This window comes from Macrosteles quadrilineatus, unplaced genomic scaffold (genome assembly GCF_028750875.1).
Source record: "Macrosteles quadrilineatus isolate MER2022 unplaced genomic scaffold, UCM_ALF_1.0 Scaffold_9__3_contigs__length_116548681, whole genome shotgun sequence".
In the NCBI taxonomy this organism is placed as follows: Eukaryota; Metazoa; Arthropoda; class Insecta; order Hemiptera; family Cicadellidae; genus Macrosteles; species Macrosteles quadrilineatus.
Genome location: NW_026542602.1, coordinates 116,026,499 through 116,048,633, shown reverse-complemented (window position 1 = coordinate 116,048,633; position 22,135 = coordinate 116,026,499). Strand labels below are relative to the sequence as shown.

The 22,135-nt window shown below is 38.0% G+C and overlaps 1 protein-coding gene across 1 annotated transcript; it reads left to right on the top strand.

Moving 5' to 3' along the window:
- The first annotated feature begins 2,324 nt into the window (after nt 1-2,324).
- LOC129002293 (succinate-semialdehyde dehydrogenase, mitochondrial-like) lies at nt 2,325-22,015 on the top strand. The gene is made up of 9 exons (XM_054429983.1): nt 2,325-2,568; nt 9,674-9,844; nt 16,337-16,420; nt 17,210-17,342; nt 17,712-17,819; nt 19,559-19,722; nt 20,146-20,304; nt 20,911-21,083; nt 21,736-22,015. The coding sequence occupies exons 1-9, from the start codon at nt 2,464-2,466 to the stop codon at nt 21,998-22,000; spliced, it is 1,362 nt and encodes a 453-aa protein (XP_054285958.1). The 5' UTR covers nt 2,325-2,463; the 3' UTR covers nt 22,001-22,015.
- The last annotated feature ends 120 nt before the right edge of the window (nt 22,016-22,135 follow it).

The window sequence follows — 22,135 nt, the reverse complement described above, 5'->3', positions numbered from 1 at the left end:
AAATTACAAATCGATCAACCCGTAAGTAATCTTCAACTTTTAGGGATTGAATCAAGAATCAAGAATTTTTATTCATCGTAAAGCGCTATGTACATTACATGCAATGGATGAACGTCATGAAACTAACAGTAGCCTTAAGTTTAAGGCAATATAAGAGCAAACTTAGGCCTAATATAAACAAGTGCAGTGTGTACATGCAAAGTATCACCTAGTCATCTTAAAAATAAAATACTGTTGGTTATAAAAACATGCAAAGACTAGAGCGAACATGAAAACAGGTGCACTGTGTATACAATACATGCAGTGTGTTTTATAATAAATTAGTAAAAACATAGCAGGGGCAAGAATTTGATTGGAGACTTCTTACGATTTTTTATAGCAAAGGCAAGATTTTTATTACGAAACTTTGCACACATGCTGATTTGAAGAGCTGTATATGGAATTTGGACATGGGAAATAATGTGAGATTTAAATTGAAATCCCCAATTACTTGAGACTTAATTATGATAAGATAATATTGAGTTATTCAATTACGTAAAACGCTGTTATTATCAACAGCGGTCACAGCTTGGAGCTTACTCCAATTAGTTAAGCGAATGATGCGTAAATAAAACTTGCGTCCCAGATGGGTGCAAATGTAGTGTCTTGTAAAGTTTTGATACTCGCTAAGATATTATTGAATCTTAATCGATGAATGTTAATTATATCCAAACCTTAAGTTAAGTAGTGAACTTTTTAAGTATAACCAAACTATCAACTTTATATAACTAGGTAACGATTTTATTCTGATATCCAAACTTTTAGACGGTTTCCGTAAAAGCTGTGACAAAAAAAAACACAGCCAACTACATAGTATTGACGTAAATCAAGTAATCCCCCGACCAAGATTACTATTTTTTACCAACAATCAAATTTATATAATATATAATTTACTATATTATCAAATATTTAGACTTTAAGTAATCAACCTTAAATTTTTTTTCTTCACAATAGATGCAAAAACGAATTGTAGTCTAATGTGATTAAGAATTTCCTTTTGAATTTTAAATTTAAACAACACGTTGGTTACAAAAAAAATGAGATTATAGGTAAGACAACTTATCAAGGAAAATTATGACACAAGCAAATTGTTGTAACGGTTCTTCACAAACAGACATTGTGATGCCACATGACGTGAAGCTTAACATTTCATAAAAGCTTATCCTTGATTTTCAGACATTAAAACGAGACGTTGTTCCTGAAAACCTTGCCTATATTGACTAGGTGGTCATGCATAATAGTTTAAATTATAATTTCTGATTATGTTTTGCCACTGGAATTAAAGTAGGTAATTTATTTTTAGAATCGTTTACAAAACTCAAATATATCGTTTTAGTTCATTGGCAATATTTTTGCCGCTGAACAAAAGAAGCAAACATTGTTTCAATTTTTTATACAGTTACTAATCAAATAAGTAACAAAAATAACATACACAATACACAATTATTTCAGAAAAGATTGAAATGTGAGAAAAAATTAATTTAATTGGATGAACAAATATTTAGCTCAGACATTCTAAGGTTAAAAATGTAAGAGCCATCTAAACATTTGTCAAATTAATGTGAGTTTCTAAGTGAATTAGAGCATGTTTTACATATTATGTTTCAATCATTCATTTTATCTTACACTATAAATTACCTGTTACTTTATTAATTTGCAGCCTTGGGTATACTGTAAAAAATATAATAAAGAACAGGTTCAATATGTTCATGTCTGTATTAAATTTTAGGGAAAATATTACTCGTCTATGGAAACAATTTAGTTACTGGTGTTTCACTTCGTAATACCCGCACCTGCAAAAATAATATTAGGATATTGTATGTTCCAAAATATAGTAATATGATTTTTGATGGGATATCAAAGACATCAAGGAATGATGAAAGAGCTCCTCCTATCTCCTCTTGGAATTTATAAAATGAGAATTTCCACATTAATTGTATACATTGTGCATTGTAATACATTATATTGTAATTGTGTAATTATATACATTTTAATTTGCTTACTTAAATGAATAAGACCAAATGCAATACCGTATTTAACACTGTCTCAAAAACTTTATGAAATCTATCTCGTTATTTGAAATATCCATTTGAACTCAAGTACATTTGTCACATGACTTCACATGTGTGTTTACATGTCGTGAGTACATTTGTGTCTCTTATCACGAAGATCAGGCAATCTCAGATCAGATACCCGGCTCACCCAGTTCAACCCAGACCACCTTAGAATGGATCTGTCTTTCCAACACGGTTTCCCAGCATGCACTTCAAACTTGCCGTCGCGTGTTTTGTCGTCAACCTATGCTACGCGAATGACAGCAAAGAGTACAAATACTTTCCGTTGGTCCAGGACCGAGCGTTCATCGGAGGAGAATGGGTGGAAGCTGACAGTAAGCTTACGTTTTCAGTTTTCAACCCCTGCAACATGTCCGAGATAGCAGCTGTTCCTGATATGGATGGGAAGGATGTCACAGAAGCCATTGTTGCAGCCAACGCCGTGTTTGGCAACTGGAGCAGGTCTCCATCACAGGTAACAATGAGGAATTAGTTTAGTGACAAAAATCATTTTACATTTTTTGTTTAAAAAAAATTGGTTAGTTTGTCAAAAGACTCTAGCATATTTGTCTTGGTAAGTTGTCCGAGAAGATCTTTGAAGTTGGCCGGAGAAGAATAGTAGGGGAAGTTATTAGTTGACTCTCGATAAGCCAATAAATACTTTTGGGACTGGATGGGTGTCGGATTACCGAAAATGATGCATAAGCTAAATAACTATAAGCTAAATAAATGTAAAGTTTTGAAGCCTTATGATGTAAGCATCGACTAATGGGAATTAAGATTATTCAGTTTAACAATTATACTACAACGAGCTCCAACCTAAAGGTGAGTGAGCGTAGCGAACGAACTTCAACCAGGACGTGAATGAGCCATGCGAACGAGATCATCTTGAAAATTAAGAAGTTAAACGGGGCAAAGCCCGCGGGATTATAAATAGTCAAAGGCAAGACAACGACTGCCGGGTTCAGCTAGTACTACATAAAAATATTTGTTTACTGAACACAAAACTTTGCTTTGAATACAAAAAATATTTTATTTAAATCTAGTAAAACAAAATATAGCCTACATTCGTAATTTTTCTAACTTAATTCTGATTCCATTGAGACCTATCTGTATTAAATAAGTATATGCTAATAAGGTTTTGTACTTATTAATTGAAAAAGATTCACAGGTAATAAGTTAAACCAAGTACCTAATCACTAGGTGCTGTTTTTTTTTTGTTTTTTTTACTGAATCGGACTGGAAAGACTCGAGACTCCTATCGCAACTGGAATTAGAATCTGGTATTGTGCAGATCCGATAATACAAAACAGGTCGTCTTTACTGAGTGTGTCATACTATCAACTGTAAATCAACAATAAACTTTGAAAAACAAAAGACAAAGCGTCATATTGCAGTAGAAATTATTTTTCCTACAGTCACCCGAAAAAGTTGGCTTCCTTGTACTGTTTATAGTACAGAAAGCTGCTAATTGCTGCATATTTATACTTTGCCGTACGGTTTATACTTTGTCGTACGGTTTATACTTTGCCGCACATCAGGATTCCAACGAAACAACACAAAACAGCGTGGTTCTATTATGCACGTAATCCGTGTACGCTTGGAAATAGGTTGGCAACACTTAAAGATAATAATACTATGAACAGCTGATTGACTGTTATAACTACGATTTATCCTGTCATTTCGTGTTTATAGTTTCGGTATTTCTGAACTTTCTGGACTTTTCTTTTAAACATTTTTAAAACATTCCTACGATCTTAATAAACAAGAAAATACCTTTAAAGCATTTTTTTAGGCGCGGAAACCACTTCAAATTACAAAAACATACGGAACTATATTCTCAAAACGCGGAGCACATTTCTTGCCGAGGAAGAATAGCGGAGTGATACGGACCGCGGGTACTACTTTCTCTAGGGCACCATTTGTGTTGCCAGCTGAACCTAAAAACGTGTTGTATAGTGTTTGAAAGACTAATTATTTATATGCTTTATAGTGACTGTAGGAAAAATATAATGTGTAACACGACTAGTTACACAAATAACTATTTCCTTTGAAAGAGGATACTTAGAAAAATTATGTAACATTTTAGTTTTCAATGAAATATTACAAAGACTAAATTTTAAAGAGTCAGAGAAACATTTAAAATTCCTAGTTATTCAATTACAGTTGCTAATTGTAGTATATTTAATGATTTTATGTATTCAATATTATAGTTGTAAAACAGCGTTTCTTGTAGGAAACCAGATTTGTATAAAATGTAAGTGTGTGTTAGTGTGTGTGTACATCACGCCACGTCTGTGACGTCATATCAGGTGATTTTTAATAAATTCCCATTGGCTGCCGCGACCACGCTATACCCGTGCATCTAACCACTACGTCAGTCCGTCCTAGTCCTGCAACCGTACACCTTTATCCCGGTCCGTGCAGCCCGTGGTATTATCTAATTATGTAGTTTTTATTTCTCACTAGTCCCGTCTCCTGTCAAGTTAAGACGTCGTCACACCGGCGACGTCACACTGGCGACGAGGAAGTTACAGTGATAACAATGGCGTTATTAAGAACCTAACTATTCGTGTGTGCGGTGTAACTGTTCGACCGTATTTTTATAAGTATTAGGGTTAATGTCCGATTACGACAACCCAGTGTTAATTTTATCTCATGTCTTCTTTGAACAAGATACAATGTCTGGAATCATCGGCGGAATCGGAGACTTTGACGGGAGTGAAGAATCTTGGACCTCGTACGTTGAAAGGTTTGAGTTATTTGTCGAGTGTAACGGGATTAGTGATGCCAAAAAAGTGAGTACTTTATTGACAGTAGTCGGGAAGAAAACGTACAATCTGTTACGCGATTTGTGCACGCCCGATAAACCTAACGCAAAATCTTTTAAAGATATAGTAAAGTTAATTCAGGATCATTTACATCCTAAACCATCATTCATCGCGGAACGTTACAAGTTTAGTAAACGCAACCAATTAGAGGGGGAAGGAGTTGCCGAATATGTAGCAAATTTGAAGAAGATGTCCACGCACTGTGAGTTCGGCGCATCGTTGAACGACTTTCTTCGAGATCGTCTAGTTAGTGGAATAAGAAGCGACACCATCAAACAGAAACTGTTATCAGAGTCCAGTTTAACGTTTGATCAAGCTGTGAAAATCGTCTCATCAGCGGAAGCGGCGGAGAAGAATGCAGCGGCGTTGACGGTCGGCAGCAGCGGCGGCAAGGTGTTGCGAGTGGCAGCGGCACAACGACGACGAGATTCAGGGAGCAGCGGCGGCGCCCAGCAGCACAATCAAACGTCAAAGTCAACACCTCGACCTCAACACAAATCAGTGCAGTGTTTTTGTTGTGGTGGCTTCGGTCACATGAGAAATGAGTGCAGATTATTGGGTGTTGTGGTATGTCATTTTTGTGGAAAAAAGAATCATTTAGCTAAAGTGTGCAGATCAAAGCTGTTAGGTAAGTCAAACAAAAATTATACTGTTAAGAATGATAAGAACAATTTGAAAACTGAAAGGACTAATGGACAGTTTAGTAAAAACAACAAAATGCATAACTTTGTTTCTGACAGGAAATCTCAGATAAATTCTAATGATAGTTTGGATGAGTATGTTGACGATATTGCTACACTATTTCAAATTGAGGACGAAATTGAGGTAGATAATAATCGTAATGTCAACGTTAAAGTAGCTCCACTTAAAATTGATGCTATTGTAGAAGGTAAACAAGTCACGTTTGAAGTTGACACTGGAGCTAGTGTCAGTGTTTGTAGTGAGGATTTTTACAACAAAAATCTGTCATTTTGTAAATTACAGCCTAATGATCTATCCTTAAGTTCGTACACTAACGAACCTATTGTCCCTATTGGTAAAATAAAAGTGAATGTTAGTTACCAGGATTTCAAGGATAACCTAGATCTGTATGTGATTAAGAAAGGCGCACATCCATTAATGGGGCGTAATTGGCTTCAAGTATTAGGGGTAAATATATCGTTCAAAACCAATTTGTTGAGTGACAAAAATTTTAAGTTGTTATCGCACAATGAGCAGTTTGACAAAATTGTAGTTGATTTGGAAAAAGAGTTTCCAAAAGTTTTCAGTGACAAGTTAGGTCAGTACAAGGGAGATCCTGTAGAGCTTAAGTTAAAAGAGAATGCTACTCCCAAGTATTTCAAATCTAGACCGATACCTTTTTCGTTGAAAAGTAAAGTAGAGGCAGAGTTAGAAAGATTACAAACTGAGGAAGTTTTAGTACCTGTAAGTAGTTCATCTTGGGGGACGCCTATCGTCCCAGTTTTAAAGAAAAGTGGGGAAATTAGAATCTGTGGGGATTTTAAAGTAACTTTAAATCCATTCCTAGAAGTGGAAAAATATCCTCTACCCAGAATCGATGAGCTATTTGCTAATTTACAAGGTGGACAAACCTTTAGTAAAATTGATCTCAGTCAAGCTTACATGCAACTTAAATTAAATGACGAGTCAAAGAAATTATGCACTATCAGTACTCATAAAGGGCTATTTTCCTATCAGAGAATGCCATATGGTATCTCATCAGCTCCTGGCATTTTTCAAAAGGTCATTGAACAGACACTCCAAGGGTTGGAAGGTGTGGCAGTATTCTTGGATGATATTTTGATTACAGCTAAAGATACTAACACTCATTTGAGTAGGTTACGGGAAGTTCTTACACGGCTAAATGATAAGGGGTTTACCATCAAAAAGAGTAAATGCAAGTTCTTTTCAGACAAATTAGAGTATTTGGGATTTTGTATCGACAAGGAAGGTCTCCACACCTCCCAAGCCAAGGTTGAAGCAATAGTAAAAGCACCTGTACCTAAGAACGTAACTGAAGTAAAAGCTTTTATTGGTTTAGTAAACTACTACGGAAAATTCATTCCTAACATGTCTACCATTCTGAGTCCTGTATATAATTTGCTTAAGAAAGATGTTCCATTTAATTTCAATGCTGAATGTATGCAATCTTTCAACAAGGTTAAAGAATTATTGACAAATGCCCCTATTCTTGCTCATTATGACTCGAGTTTGCCTGTAATATTAGCAACTGACGCAAGTTCAACAGGGCTAGGTTGTGTGTTAAGTATCAAAACAAGTGAAGGAATAGAGAAACCTGTTGCGTATTTTTCACGTACTTTGTCACCCACTGAAGTTAAGTATAGTCAGGTAGAAAAAGAAGCTCTGGTCATTGTTTTCGGTGTTAAAAAGTGTAACCAGTACTTGTATGGCAGAAGGTTTACCTTATGTACAGATCATAAACCATTAATAAGTATTTTTGGCCCTAAGAAGGGGTTGCCAGTTTTTGCAGCTAGTAGGCTACAAAGATATGCTTTGTTTTTGTCAGGCTACATTTTTGACATCAAATATGTTAAGTCAGTAAGTCATGGTAACGCAGACGCTCTGTCACGATTACCACTACAAGTTCCACATCCGATGGAAAGTAATGATTTCCAATGGCAAGGCACATATTTAAATTGTATTTTTGAAAGCTCAGTGCCACTAACCTTTGAACACGTTAAAGTCGAAACGCAAAAAGACCCTATTTTACACAAAGTGTGTAGCTATGTCCTGCATGGATGGCCTAGTTTTTTGCCGGAAGAGAGAGGTGATATGTTACCTTATTTCCAAAGGAAGGAAGAATTGACTGTAGAAATGGGCATTTTAAAATAGTTACATTGTAGTCATATGGGAATCGTAAAAATGAAGTCAGTGGCAAGGTCGTATATTTGGTGGCCAAATATAGACCAAAACATAGAAGCCTTAGCAAACAGCTGTTCTTCCTGCCTTATGGAACGTTCTAACCCAACTAAAAGTTTCTTGCATAATTGGCACTATCCATCTAAGCCTTGGGAAAGATTACATCTGGACTATTTTGGACCAATAAGAGGCAAAATGTTTTTAATTGTAGTTGATGCTCATACTAAGTGGCTGGAGGCTTTTGAAGTAGGTTCCACCTCAGCCAAACAAGCAATTGTACATTTAAGAGATTTGTTTGCTAGATTTGGTTTGCCAGAAACTTGTCACAGTGACAATGGTCCACCATTCACATCACTTGAGTTTAAACAGTTCCTAAAGTCAAATGGAGTAATACAAACTTTCTCACCTCCCTATCATGCCCAATCAAACGGCCAAGCCGAGAACTCAGTAAGATATGCTAAAACTAAGCTTAAATGTGCACTAAATGACAACACTGATTTTAATGTTGCTCTAAGTCGTATATTGTTTGACTATAGAAACTCCGTGCATGCTGTTACCAATGAAACTCCAGCTATGCTGATGTTTAAACGTCCCCTAAGGACCAGGTTAGATTTGCTAAAACCTAACTTACCAAGTCATGTTGAGTGTAAACAAAACAAACAAAGAGAGTATTTTGGTGGCAATAAAACCAGAGTTCTGTACCCAAATCAGTCTGTATTAATTAGAGACTACCGCTCAAAAGATAAATGGGTAGAAGGTACTGTACATAAAAGATTGAGTAATGTTTTGTATGAAGTTAGACTAAGTTCAGGTGTTGTTTGGAAGAGACATATTGATCAATTGGTAGGTTTGCAGGGAAGTAGTAACAATGACAGGAATGCGCATTCTGAAACCGTATGTGAGCCGGCAGTGGTACCATCAGCTGATCCCCCCAAAACTCCGTTACAGCAATCCCACTCCCAGTCTAAAAATAGACACAGCGTATCCAACCGATCACCTGATCGTAGTACTCCTGCTACACGTCATACATCCTTCCCCTCCTCACCTAGCACTCCCATGGTCCGTTCTCCACAACAATCGCCCATTGTACATCCCCAAACACCTGTTACTACAACAGCACGTAGATATCCCAGTAGAATAATAAAACCAGTCGAACGCCTTGATTTGTAAAAATTGTATGTGTGATTTTTGAAGTTTGTTTTTGAAATTAATAGTTTTGTTTTACTTGTTTTAAACTTTTATATTTGCTGAGATGTGTATAAAAATTACACGGGAGGGATGTAGTATATTTAATGATTTTATGTATTCAATATTATAGTTGTAAAACAGCGTTTCTTGTAGGAAACCAGATTTGTATAAAATGTAAGTGTGTGTTAGTGTGTGTGTACATCACGCCACGTCTGTGACGTCATATCAGGTGATTTTTAATAAATTCCCATTGGCTGCCGCGACCACGCTATACCCGTGCATCTAACCACTACGTCAGTCCGTCCTAGTCCTGCAACCGTACACCTTTATCCCGGTCCGTGCAGCCCGTGGTATTATCTAATTATGTAGTTTTTATTTCTCACTAGTCCCGTCTCCTGTCAAGTTAAGACGTCGTCACACCGGCGACGTCACACTAATGTAGCTCCAACGAGGTGTTTATCACATTACAAAAATGATATCCATCAAAACAATCTGAGACTGAGAGTATAATTGTTTTCACACGATGCACATTAAATTCATTAAATTGGTAGGAACTTTTCAGTTAATATTTTTTTTTTTCATTTTATTTACCACATTTTTGCCAACACCCCACTATAAATTTGTAGATTTCTGCTTTTCTTACTTTACATTCATTCCTATATGTATCCAAACATGTGACAGGAGAGAGCAATGCTTTTGAGGCAATGGCTGGAGCTGCTGAACCAGAATGCTCAGGAGATAGCCGAGGTCATAACATTAGAGACAGGCAAACCTCTAGCGGAGGCGATAGCTGAGGTTGCCTATGGAAACTCCTTTGTCGACATGTTTGCTGCTGAAGCGACCAGGATACAGGTAAATGTCATTTATGACTGAATTTTCAATAAGTTTTGTTAGTACAGCCATAATGGAACCCCTCTAGAATTTGTGTCTGAACGTATCAGCTTAAGATTATATTAAGCTATATGTTTGTTTTTATTTTTTTAAGTAAAGTGTGTTTCAAAGTTTACTTCCAAGTTTCTGTTGGTATTTATTTATCATTTTCTCTTTGTTTATGTGCCTAAATAAACAGTAATGAAAATTAATAAAATACGAGCTGTTAACTTAATTTCTAAAAAACTGAAACCCTAAATTAAAATTATGGCTTCAACATTCCCTAGTTCTCAAAATTATGTTTCTTTCAACACAAAAATCATAAAAATCCGTCAAGTGGTTGATTCAGAATCATGAAATTAAAAAACCCTGTTTTGTTTTAATATATAGGATGTTGATTTCAGTACTGGTTATTTTGGCACATACTGTAACTTTAAAACTTTGTTAATGAAATAACTCAATCTATTTATTAACCACTGATTTTTTAGTGTACAACCAAAGGGTAAAGTGCACACTCTTAAATATACCATACATTAGAGAAATACATTAATTCAACATCAACAAATCTAACCTGCTCAAAAATACACAAAAATGTACTAGCACTGTCTAAAGTAAATATCGAAGGAACAATATATATAGTGATAAAACAACACTTTTTAGCCCTAGGACACTAGGCACACGCCCAAAATTGATTTACACATTACTTCAGGCTAGACCTAGTGGTTGTGGCATTATAATTTTGATAAAATCCATTGGTGATTTGGCGGGACTTGAACCCAGGACCTTTACCACTAGACCAGCTCGCCCCCTCCCCTTAAAAATAAAACAACACTATAACATATATTTTTTTGAAAATGTGACGGTCCCAAAAATTCCCAGACCCATTACATATCAGTTGGGGAGGTTTTGGTTACACCCTCAGGAAACCCTGTCTTTACCGTCACAGAAGCTTTGCTTTATTTCAAATATAAAAAGAGGGTATGTAATATTGGACTGTTAACCTCCCAGCTTTTTGCGTCAACCAGTTGCCTCACCATGGAATATTCCGTCAGCATGGCTCAGCGCTGGGTCGGGCCAACGTTCTCGGAAAGTGTAACGCGCATGGCTGGAATTTGCTGATACAGCTCAGCAAGTCACTCGATGAAATCAGTTAATGCGCAGCTATAGTTTGCCTAATGCCCTGATGAATCGTTAGGCAGCAGCACTGTCTGGGGCTTGCACTGACGTCACGCGGCATAGCCGCAACGCGATTGGCTGGTTCCCCTCCACGCCCAACTCTGGGCTACGGGCAGAGCGCACTCAGTTCAGTTAGTCTAAATTCTAAATTCGGCTCGGTCGGTCATCTAAATTGTCGCCTTTCCCTCACTCTTCTAAAATGTATTTTAACATGAAAATCTGTAACTTAACTTTGTAAATCTAAGCGACTCATATCCGAATTGTATTTCTTTTTAATCGTCAGCTAGTATTGGCAACTATTAATAAGTATCGTGTTTGTAAACGAAACGTAGACTAATCTCTCATCTTTCCTACAGCAAGTCGATAGCTAAATACTTTACCACTGTTTTTATCATAAGTAAATAAATCATTTATTCGTAGTGCATTTTCGTTGTTTCATTCGGCTACCTGTCACATTTGGTGTCAGTGCGGGGTTAGGTTCAAGAGTCCTAAATTGATTGGCTATTTAATTATTGTCGCGCAATCAATTACTTAGTCGGAAATCATAATTTCGTTTTGGTTGCCTGTCGCGACTCGCTCAGTCCGCTTCGGTTTTGCTCCCGTCGTTTCGTTTAGTTTTTCGTTTTGCTCCCACTGGCAATACGTCGTCGCGTCGCGTCGTCTGTTTGAAACTTTGAACTTCAGAGTCAGAGACTCCACTTCACTCAAAATCTCAGCAACAACAACATAGACAGCGAGGAGGAGAGCTTCTAGCTGCAGCAATGGAAGGTTGGTTTAGTTTATAAACAAATTAAAGTAAATCTAAAGTTTAAGCCGTGTCTTAGTGAAGTTTGACTTATTGGGGAAGGGCGATGGTCCGATGTTGAAGTTATACAATTCCGATTTATTGTTTGAGTAGGGCCTAGTTGAAATTCTTTTGTGGAGCCATATTGGCTGGAATATAATCATTTACATAATAATAAGTTGGTAATTAGACATTTGAGACGTTTACAAAATAACCTAGTTCATAGCTAATTAAATATAGCCTAGTTGTGGTGAATTTGAAAGTGTGTTGGAGATTAATCCCGGCGTCATGGAAGTGGATCAGTAAGAATGAGCAAAAATAATCCAATTTAAAGCCTATTTTTTAGCCTAATTGGACTTTGGGTATTTTATAACTTATTTTAATTTGCTTTAAATTTTTTTTTCTTTTCTCTTCATATACAAATTTTGTTCTTCCCTTTAATTACAAATTAAGTTCAGCATACATTTGGTTTTAAAGTGAATTTAAGACACCGGAATTGAGTGTGGGTTTTGTTATCAACTTCCATGTCAGGTCAACGGATGCCAGCACATTTAGTTCACCTTAGATTTTAGGTATAGCTGTACCTAGGCTAATTAAGATAGAGCTTATGACCTGCAGTTAATCTAGGTGTTGTTGAATATTTTGAAATTTTGTCGCGTTTGTTTTTCATGCCGGCTCAGGTTCTAGTCACTTGTTGTTAGCCTATGGGATTATGAATATTTAAAAGGTATATTAAGTGTTTAGATAAGCCGAGGCATTAATTTGGACTCAAGAAATTATCTTCTTATTAAAGTGACCGACCGTGAACTTTGGTGATTTTGTTGGTGGTCTACGGCTATTAATAAATTGAATAAATTAACAAATTAATTAATAAACTGATTAATAAATTAAATAGTAGGGCCTAACTTGTTAAGAGGGAGTAAAGAGTAAATAGGCTGTTGTTTCTGTGAATGTTCTGTTCTTTCCAATTGTGGAACCTAGTTTTGGCCTACACAATGAACGCGTATTTTCTGAAAAAGGAAGAAAATCAGTATGAACTTAAAATTCGGGGCCAACCAATTACTGGCACTGCAGACGATTTGCGGAAAAGGCTTACGAGGTGTGTTCGAGCGAATACACCTGTGGATAATGCTGTTGTAGCGTCCCTAGATGTTGATGCGGAACTAGGGACCTGCGAAATTAAGGTAGAATCTTTATCCGCCGCGGTTAGGGAATATGAGGGGGATTACTGTGACACAGAGGGGCAGAGGTTAGTGGCGCGGATTTGGCACACCTACTTGCGCCTGGAGCGGATCACAACAGGCGCATCTAGTGATGCTACTCAACGCGGACAGCATGATGCGTTGCTAGGGCGCGCTAAAAATTTATGCGATATTGTGGAAAGTAAAAAAGGACAATCGGCACAACACACTGAGACACCAGAGGAATCTAGGCCACTGGCTGTGGTAGGAGAGGCCTCAGGGCCACCTCCACTCAATGAACCAGTACCTGTGAATCAGGCTAGCAGTTTAACACCAGCATTGTGTCGGGTGGGTTCGGTTGCCCATTCCCCCAATCCTGGCGTTTTGTCAACAACACTTTCACCTCCGTCGCGATCTGCGAAATGCGTGCCGGTGTATAAGTGGGGGCTGCAGTTCGATGGCCAGTCACAGAGTGTAGGGGCGTTTCTCCAACGTGTTGAGGAGTTGCGTAGGGCTCGAGGAGTCACTACTGCTGAGCTGTTTGACTCGGCTGTTGACCTGTTTGCTGGTCCTGCCCTGTTGTGGTATAGATCCACGATAGGCCGGATCAGTAGCTGGGAGCAGCTGAGTAGGGACTTAGAATTAGTGTTCCAACACCCGAATCATGATATCTATCTCCAGCAAGAGATATTCAACCGCGTCCAGGGGGACACTGAACCGATTGACCTCTTTATAGCAGCCATGGAAGGGCTGTATGGCCGGTTGTCAACTACTGAGTCAGAGGAGGTTAAGTTAAAGCAAATCGTTCATAACTTGAATCCTCAGCTACAAGACCGCTTGGCAATGTTTGATATCACGTCTATCGAACAGCTGAGGGTGATGGGCAGGAAGGCGGAAGCGGGACGCCTCCGGTCTGTCACCACCCGAGGCGGCACTTCCAACTTGGGAATGATCGAACCTGACTTGGTGTATACACCCTTACGTGGTAGGCTGAACCAAACAAACCCTCGACCTCCCCCTGATCGCAGGGTGTTCCAAATGAATTCCACCCCCGATGTCACTTGTTTCAGTTGTCATGCGAAGGGCCATCTGTCCCGAGATTGTCGGAATAAAACCAACTCCGCCCCTGGTAGGATAATTTGCTGGCGGTGCAACAAAGTAGGCCACATACAGCGGTACTGCCGGGTCCGTACTGACTCTATGGGTCCGAGTTCGGGAAACGGGGTTGGGGTAAGTGGAATCGCCGACACAACACCCCGGAATTAAGGAAGGCGTACGTAAAACAAAGTGTGCAGGCGGAGAAGAAAATTCGGGTTGAACGGAGTTATCAGTTTCCATGTTTAATTAGTTCATGATTGCTACTGAATTTGCTTGCATGCACTCATAAGTATCTTTCTTTTTTTTATCTAATATGTTCATTTGTTATAATAGTTTTTTTCATTGTTGTTGACACTTAGTAGTGCCATGTTCTGCTCTACAGTGCTTGCTTCGTTTCGGCATTTGGTACATTATATTCAGTATTAACGAAACTAAATTAAGTTGAAAATTGTAAACGCCCCTTATATTCGGCTGAGAAATATTTGCTGCAAACCGTATTCGCTTTACATTCAAATTTATCAACCAACTTGTAATACACCCCATGATATTACCGGGGGAGAATTTATAGATTAGGCTGTGACTGCCTAAATTCATTGTTACCTTTATATTTCTAAGGACTACTAACCAGCATGGCAGGAGCGCTTGCTCTGAATCATTACCGAAGATAAGTGGGTCTGTGTATTCTCTCATCCGAGGGAAGCAAGCATTATCTGAGATGAACATAACTATTATTGTTTGTTTAAGTTATTGATTTATTACTGTATTAATGCAGTAGCAATGATCGTTAAAATTTTACTTGATGAGGATAGCTTTGGATCTGTTTGTTTGATTTTTATTTTTGAAATTTAAAATTAATGTATGTTACTAAAATGGTTTGTTAGTGTTAGGTCCAGTTATGAAGGATTTTATCTATTGTAGTTGTTGTCTTTTATTGTTTTTCATTCTTTTGCTTCGACTTGCTGTTTAAATTGAATAACTTTATATATAATGTAAGGATTGTAGGTTGAATGTTAGTGTTTTTGGAATCCAGAGTTATGGATGTAATTAGTTAAATTTATGGCATTAACAGGGAAAGGCGATGACGTTAAAGAGTTCAATTATATGATTTTCTTTCTATGGGTCTTTCGTTTGGAAAATTTAAATTCATTAAGTTACATTTTACGGGGCGTTTAAATTGGCCTTGGTGTGGCGTTGGGCTTCGCTGACCGGATTCCTGTGGCTGAGAACCATAGTATGGAGATTTGAGAGTCCTCAGGTGCAAGGCTCGCTCACTGCTTCCTGCTGTACCTCTTGCTAGGGTCAGCAAGGTCTGAGGAGGAGGGGGATGTGACGGTCCCAAAAATTCCCAGACCCATTACATATCAGTTGGGGAGGTTTTGGTTACACCCTCAGGAAACCCTGTCTTTACCGTCACAGAAGCTTTGCTTTATTTCAAATATAAAAAGAGGGTATGTAATATTGGACTGTTAACCTCCCAGCTTTTTGCGTCAACCAGTTGCCTCACCATGGAATATTCCGTCAGCATGGCTCAGCGCTGGGTCGGGCCAACGTTCTCGGAAAGTGTAACGCGCATGGCTGGAATTTGCTGATACAGCTCAGCAAGTCACTCGATGAAATCAGTTAATGCGCAGCTATAGTTTGCCTAATGCCCTGATGAATCGTTAGGCAGCAGCACTGTCTGGGGCTTGCACTGACGTCACGCGGCATAGCCGCAACGCGATTGGCTGGTTCCCCTCCACGCCCAACTCTGGGCTACGGGCAGAGCGCACTCAGTTCAGTTAGTCTAAATTCTAAATTCGGCTCGGTCGGTCATCTAAATTGTCGCCTTTCCCTCACTCTTCTAAAATGTATTTTAACATGAAAATCTGTAACTTAACTTTGTAAATCTAAGCGACTCATATCCGAATTGTATTTCTTTTTAATCGTCAGCTAGTATTGGCAACTATTAATAAGTATCGTGTTTGTAAACGAAACGTAGACTAATCTCTCATCTTTCCTACAGCAAGTCGATAGCTAAATACTTTACCACTGTTTTTATCATAAGTAAATAAATCATTTATTCGTAGTGCATTTTCGTTGTTTCATTCGGCTACCTGTCACAAAAATACTTTAATAAGTTGTACACTTGTAGATAATATTTAAATAAATAACTACTCCTATTCTTTCAATTTTCATCAAGTTATTCTTTCATTCCCTTTTGTTCCTAAATCATTACATAACAGCAGTTTTTCTTAGGGAGAAACATTAACCAGTGGAGACAACAGCAAACAGCTTGTGTACCTCAGACAACCAATAGGAGTCGTAGCCATCATAACTCCAGTGAGTATACACTGCTTTGTGTATGGTTAACTAGCCTTTTTACCCTCACGGAAATAGAGGCATGAGGGGAAAAGGAGAGATAAGAAAAAAGTTTTTCTGATAAACTGCACGAAATTGATACAACAACACATAGTTACACATAGTTAATTCGGAATCAAAACTGAAGTACTCCTCTCCACCGCACCACTTAGTTTAATCAAAATTCTCGTTTCCTTAATTAGGTAAGAGGTTTGAAATTCCTAGGCTTTCTATTACCTTTGACCATAGTCAATGCTATTATGCTTTACAAGGTCGGGAAAGTAAAATTATTTAGATTTAACGGGGTTCAGTACCGGCCGTCACTCATCTCGATTCTCGATATTTATAGTCCCTAGACACCCAGTACTGTGTTAAGGAGATACTAATACAAGAGAAACCCAACTTACTATTTGGGGAGAGTAATTAATAAACAAACAATGCAGGACATAAAATGAGGGATTGAGAATGTACAGAACAGAGACTCAGTGTCTCCTGTTCAGGAGTAGAGGAGACGCTGATGATTGCACGGGGCAACGACGCTCATGAGTACCTCAAACCCATTGACCAATAAGGAATACGATCAAGTGATGATGGTTACCAAAAATCATGTGTTGATTCTTTCTCTTGTACATAGATATTCTTGCGCTCTCCAATCTTAACCAAACAAACTTGAAGCTAAATTCTTAACTACAGTTGTTTGAATACTAAACAATGTCTTTTCTCATATATTAAATAGACTGATTAAGGATTGAGATAACACCTCTTTTGCAGTTTAATTTTCCATACGCGCTGCTGCTACGCAAGACGGCGGCCGCGCTGGCAGCTGGGTGTTGCTGTGTCATTAAACCAGCCGAGGATGCACCTTTGTCAGCTCTGGCTGCAGCCTCCACCCTGCAACAGGCTGGTGAGTTCACCCCTTCACTATAAGGGTTAGTCGAGATCCCGTGTCAAAGTTGTAGCCAGTTTTAGAGTGAAATTAACATTAAGCCACTGAAAAAGTAGCCAAGTGTCAATTACTGATATCCATCCTGTACCAAGCTGCACTGGCCAGACTTTCAGAAAATGTGTTCAAGTTTGTTTCTCATTTTACGAAAAATTTATAAACTTGAATTGAAATATATGTATCAACACCTTTATCAGTTTAGACGATAATGAGTGTGTCTAAAGCTTTTTGTAGCAAATAAGTAAAACATTATATCTTGCAACTGTGAGTATTTCATAATTAATTGGCACTTAAAATTGTTTTAATTTGTTTGTCTTACTTTTGTTCCAGGTTTTCCTAAGGGAGTGTATAATGTTGTTACAAGTTCTAAATCAAATTCTGCAGCTGTGGGTAAAGTTCTATGCTCTCACCCTTCAGTGGCCGGGCTTTCATTTACTGGTTATGATACTTCCACCTCCTAGATGTACCAGTAACTATTAGAGTATTGGATAACCTTTTAATTATTACAATAATCTTTAGTATGAACAATTATATGAAAAATTTTAATATTTCTAATATGAGCTGATTTTATCAGACATTTTTATATTGATATTCTAGTGAGATTATTATGCAAATTGTTTGTTTTTTTTGTTTTTTTTTTTTATATATATATATAGCAACAAAGCAAAACACTTTAATATATCTTTAGAGAGTTTGAAGATGGGGCTGGAGTACCAGTTATTTATTAATTTAAATAACAAATGTAACATACTAAATAACTCCAATGACGTACGATATGGGGAATATTTTATTCATTGAATGATCAACCAAATTTGGCAACGCAATTAATATCATTATTGTTTTTACACTTATTACTCTTTAAACAATGCTAAATGCTCAAAATATGTATATTTCACTCAATTTATCGCAGTTAGACGAATTAACGTAAGCCTTGAAAGTAACCGTCGATTTCGACGGGTTTCACCTAGTTGTTATTTAATATCAGATTTTTTATATAATATTGGATGGTATCGTTTGATACACCGTACTAAAACGGCTTCATCTTCCTTTGAGAGCACTACTTAACACTATGGAAACTCTAATGAAAATACTAATCATTTCATTTTAGACATGTCATTTTAAAGTGAGTTGGTGGTATTGCACTTGCAGCCGGTTTTTTTTTTCTTAGAGGCATTTTTTGTACAAAAATCTTGAATTCTCAAGAAATAAGCTGTTCAAATCCATCAACTTTTCATAAATTGGGTGGATTAAAACCTGTCCCTCTTGAATTAGGCGTCTTAAAGTGTGGGTTATGATCCAGAGAAATGTTGAACATGTGTGATTCACATTAGACTGTACTGTTAAAATACAGTAGACTCCCTCTTATCCGGACTTCTCTGGACCGAGGCCAGTCCGGATAACGGTTTTTCCGGTTAAACAGCCGTCCCCAAAAACTCATTAAAACGGACAGTTTTAATGCATCCTGTATACAGTAATTGACTTAAATTTAGGGGAGCATTGTATTTAGAGTCTAAATTTTAGACACGTGATCACTGGTCTCAAATCTTTTCCACGAGAACAGTCGTTTCAGTACCGCCCACTTCCTGCCGATCTAGCCCGGTTAAACCGATGTGCTGATAAAATTTGTCTGGTTAAAGAGATGTCATTACCGCCGAGTGTAGTCCAGTTAAACCGATGTCCGGTTAAAAGGTGTCCGGATAAGAGGGAGTCTACTGTACTGTTAAATACTGTTCAATGAAATGGCGACCATAGATAGTAGGTATTTTAAGCCAAGTATGAATGGAGATGAGTGTAGGATGAGTGGCGCGATCTTGTAATCTTGTTAGTGACTAAGGCCGACATTCCTTAGACACAGCTGTTAATTAATAGCCCATACAGATAATGGCAACTAAGGGACCTACAGTTTATAGTGGAATCCGAACCACATTTTTCCTTGGTGTATACGAATTGGTCTAATTATCAGGATAGTACTGCGGATAGTCGTAGTACTCACTCGTGCGGATGTTAATCCATACCAGGGAGTATCACATCCACAGTGCATGCCTATAAATATCCACAATTCGTGACCTCCTAGTAGCTGGATTACAGGACGACGCCACCCGTCCCAGTCAGTGTAAACCATCCATGCGATCAAAGTAAGGCAATAAAGGAAATGATTTTATCTTTGATTTGCATAGGATCCACGGAAGTAGGCAAGTGTCTGTATGGTCAGTGTGCCACTGGTGTCAAGAGAGTGAACCTAGAGTTGGGGGGAGATTGTCCCTTCATTGTCTTCCCCTCTGCTGACCTGGACCATTCTGTCTCCTGCGCTCTCTACGCCAAGTTTAGAAACTGTGGACAGGTACAGTACTCGGCTAGTCAATATTTACTTTGAGGATTTCCTCTGTTCAATAATTTTAAAAAAATCGGTTGAGACTCACAAGCATCTCGTCTATGGTGTTCCGCCATCTTCAGGATCTTCATTCACTTGAACACTAAACTAAACTGTAGAAAATATACATTAGTTAGTTAGTCTATTTACATGACACACACACTTTAGTTATTGTTCACTTGTCACTATGTTGATGTCTGCGTGTATCGGTTCATGTATTACAAGGGCATCTTTGTAACAGAATAATTTGAAAGTTACAAGAACAGATAACATAACAAAGAACAATGTAAAAAAATCTGGATACCACAGCAATAACTTTTTTTATGAGGTCAATTTATTTATTAGGCAACGAATTTTGATCAGTACACATAAGAGGACTTCATGTGTTTACAGGCTTGTGTGAGCCCAAACAAGTTTTTGGTGCACATCAACTTTTTTGACAAGTTTGTAGAGCAGCTGGCATGGAAGATGAAGTATGAACTTAACATGGGTAGTGGCTTTGCTCCTCTCACCAACATTGGGCCACTGATCAACTCTGATCAGCTTGATAAGGTAAACATTATCAACAATTTACATTTGTTTGGAGGATTGTAAGTTTTTTAGCGTTTTACTCCAATTGTATTTTTTCCCACACCCTGGTCTTTTTAATGTCATCCAGATAGCATAATTAATTGGTAGTAAAACAAATAGTATCTGGGTCAAGCTGCGCTACATTAATGATTTGTAAACTTCAGGAAATAACTCACATATTGCCCATATTGGTGATATATTATGGATGAAAAAATATGTTCTCCAACATGTTACAACATTTAGTGATGGTGATAATGGTATTAAAGATATAACTGTATACTTGTTTGTTTTACACAGTACCGGTAACCATTTCTTTAAAATAACAAAAGCTAATATTTCAATCCATTTGTATAAGATTTTTATCCATTTCATTGTGTGTTTTGAACACCATTGGCATTTTGAAAGTGTATTGAAAGGAAACAGTCCAAACCCTAGTCTTGTTACTATACTTTGTAATGTCAACCTTTTGTTGGATAGGCTTAAGGCACAATAAGAGCCATGAGGGGTTTGTTCAGAGATGAACAAGAACTAAACCAAGACCAAGGTTAGCTGTGTTCACAACCACACTAGATCTAAACTGTGTCGCAGGTCAAGCGGCTCGTAGACGATGCGGTCAGCAAAGGTGCGAAGGTTCATGTTGGTGGAGGCCCCGCCAGCTACATGGGGCCTCTGTTCTATGAGCCAACGTTACTCACAAATGTGAAGCCTGGCTCTGCTATGTTGTCAGAAGAAATCTTCGGTCCTGTTGTCGTCGTGATGCCGTGAGTTTTTGAATATACAATTTTCCAGACTACAACAACCACAGGCTAACCCCTATACTAACATGGATTTACAATACATGTCAGCAGGTCTAATCAAACATTCAAAGTATAACACATGTAGAGATGGATGGGGAAAATATGTTCAAATTTAAAACTAGATCAGCACAGAATTTTTTCTAATCATCATCAACTGCAAGTGACGATGATGATATCTCTGCGACTCCGGGAAAAGCCACCGGTTTAGCCGGTAACGATGATTTTTGGCGATTGTGAGAGGTATTCGTAATGGATCCCCAAACCCAGGAGGAAAAGACCATGTCTCCGTTATTACAGGAGACGTTTTAGGGTTGCGCGGCAAATGCGGGACATGTTCACAATGGGTCGTGACCGCGAGGCATGTTGACGATCGCACCGTGAATGTGGGACAGGTTGACAATAGCGCCGTGGCCTTGGAACAGGTTAATGATCATGAAATTATAATATTACATTATTTATGGTGTATTTTTTATGACCCATAAGACCCATATATATAATGGGTGGCTCTACCCAACCGCATCACTTTTCATTCTAAAACTTCCTACAACTTACAAGGATTAATAATGTCTATCAATAGTTAAAGGTTTTATAAAATTCATCGATTTGTCTTTTAAAGATTCACGACAGAGGAAGAGGCTTTAAAACTTGCTCACAACACGTCCTACGGTCTGGCAGCATACATGTTTACCCAGGACATTCAGCAGGCATGGCGAGTGGCCAAGGCCCTGGACGTAGGCATGGTGGGAGTCAATGACCCGGTGTTGTCAACGGTGCAGGTCGCCTTCGGGGGAGTGCGCCAGTCGGGCCTCGGCCGCGAGGGGTCTCACCTTGGCATACAAGAGTTCACCTTCGTCAAAACCATCTGTTTTGGTAACTGCTGACACCAATAAAGGCCTTAAAACACTCCTAGTATTATAATTTCTTGCTCAACTCCTCTCACAACAATGGCTGGCTACCTTCTGCCTGTTAGTAGTTACAATAAAAATAGTGTTTATGAAACAAAATCAATATTTGTT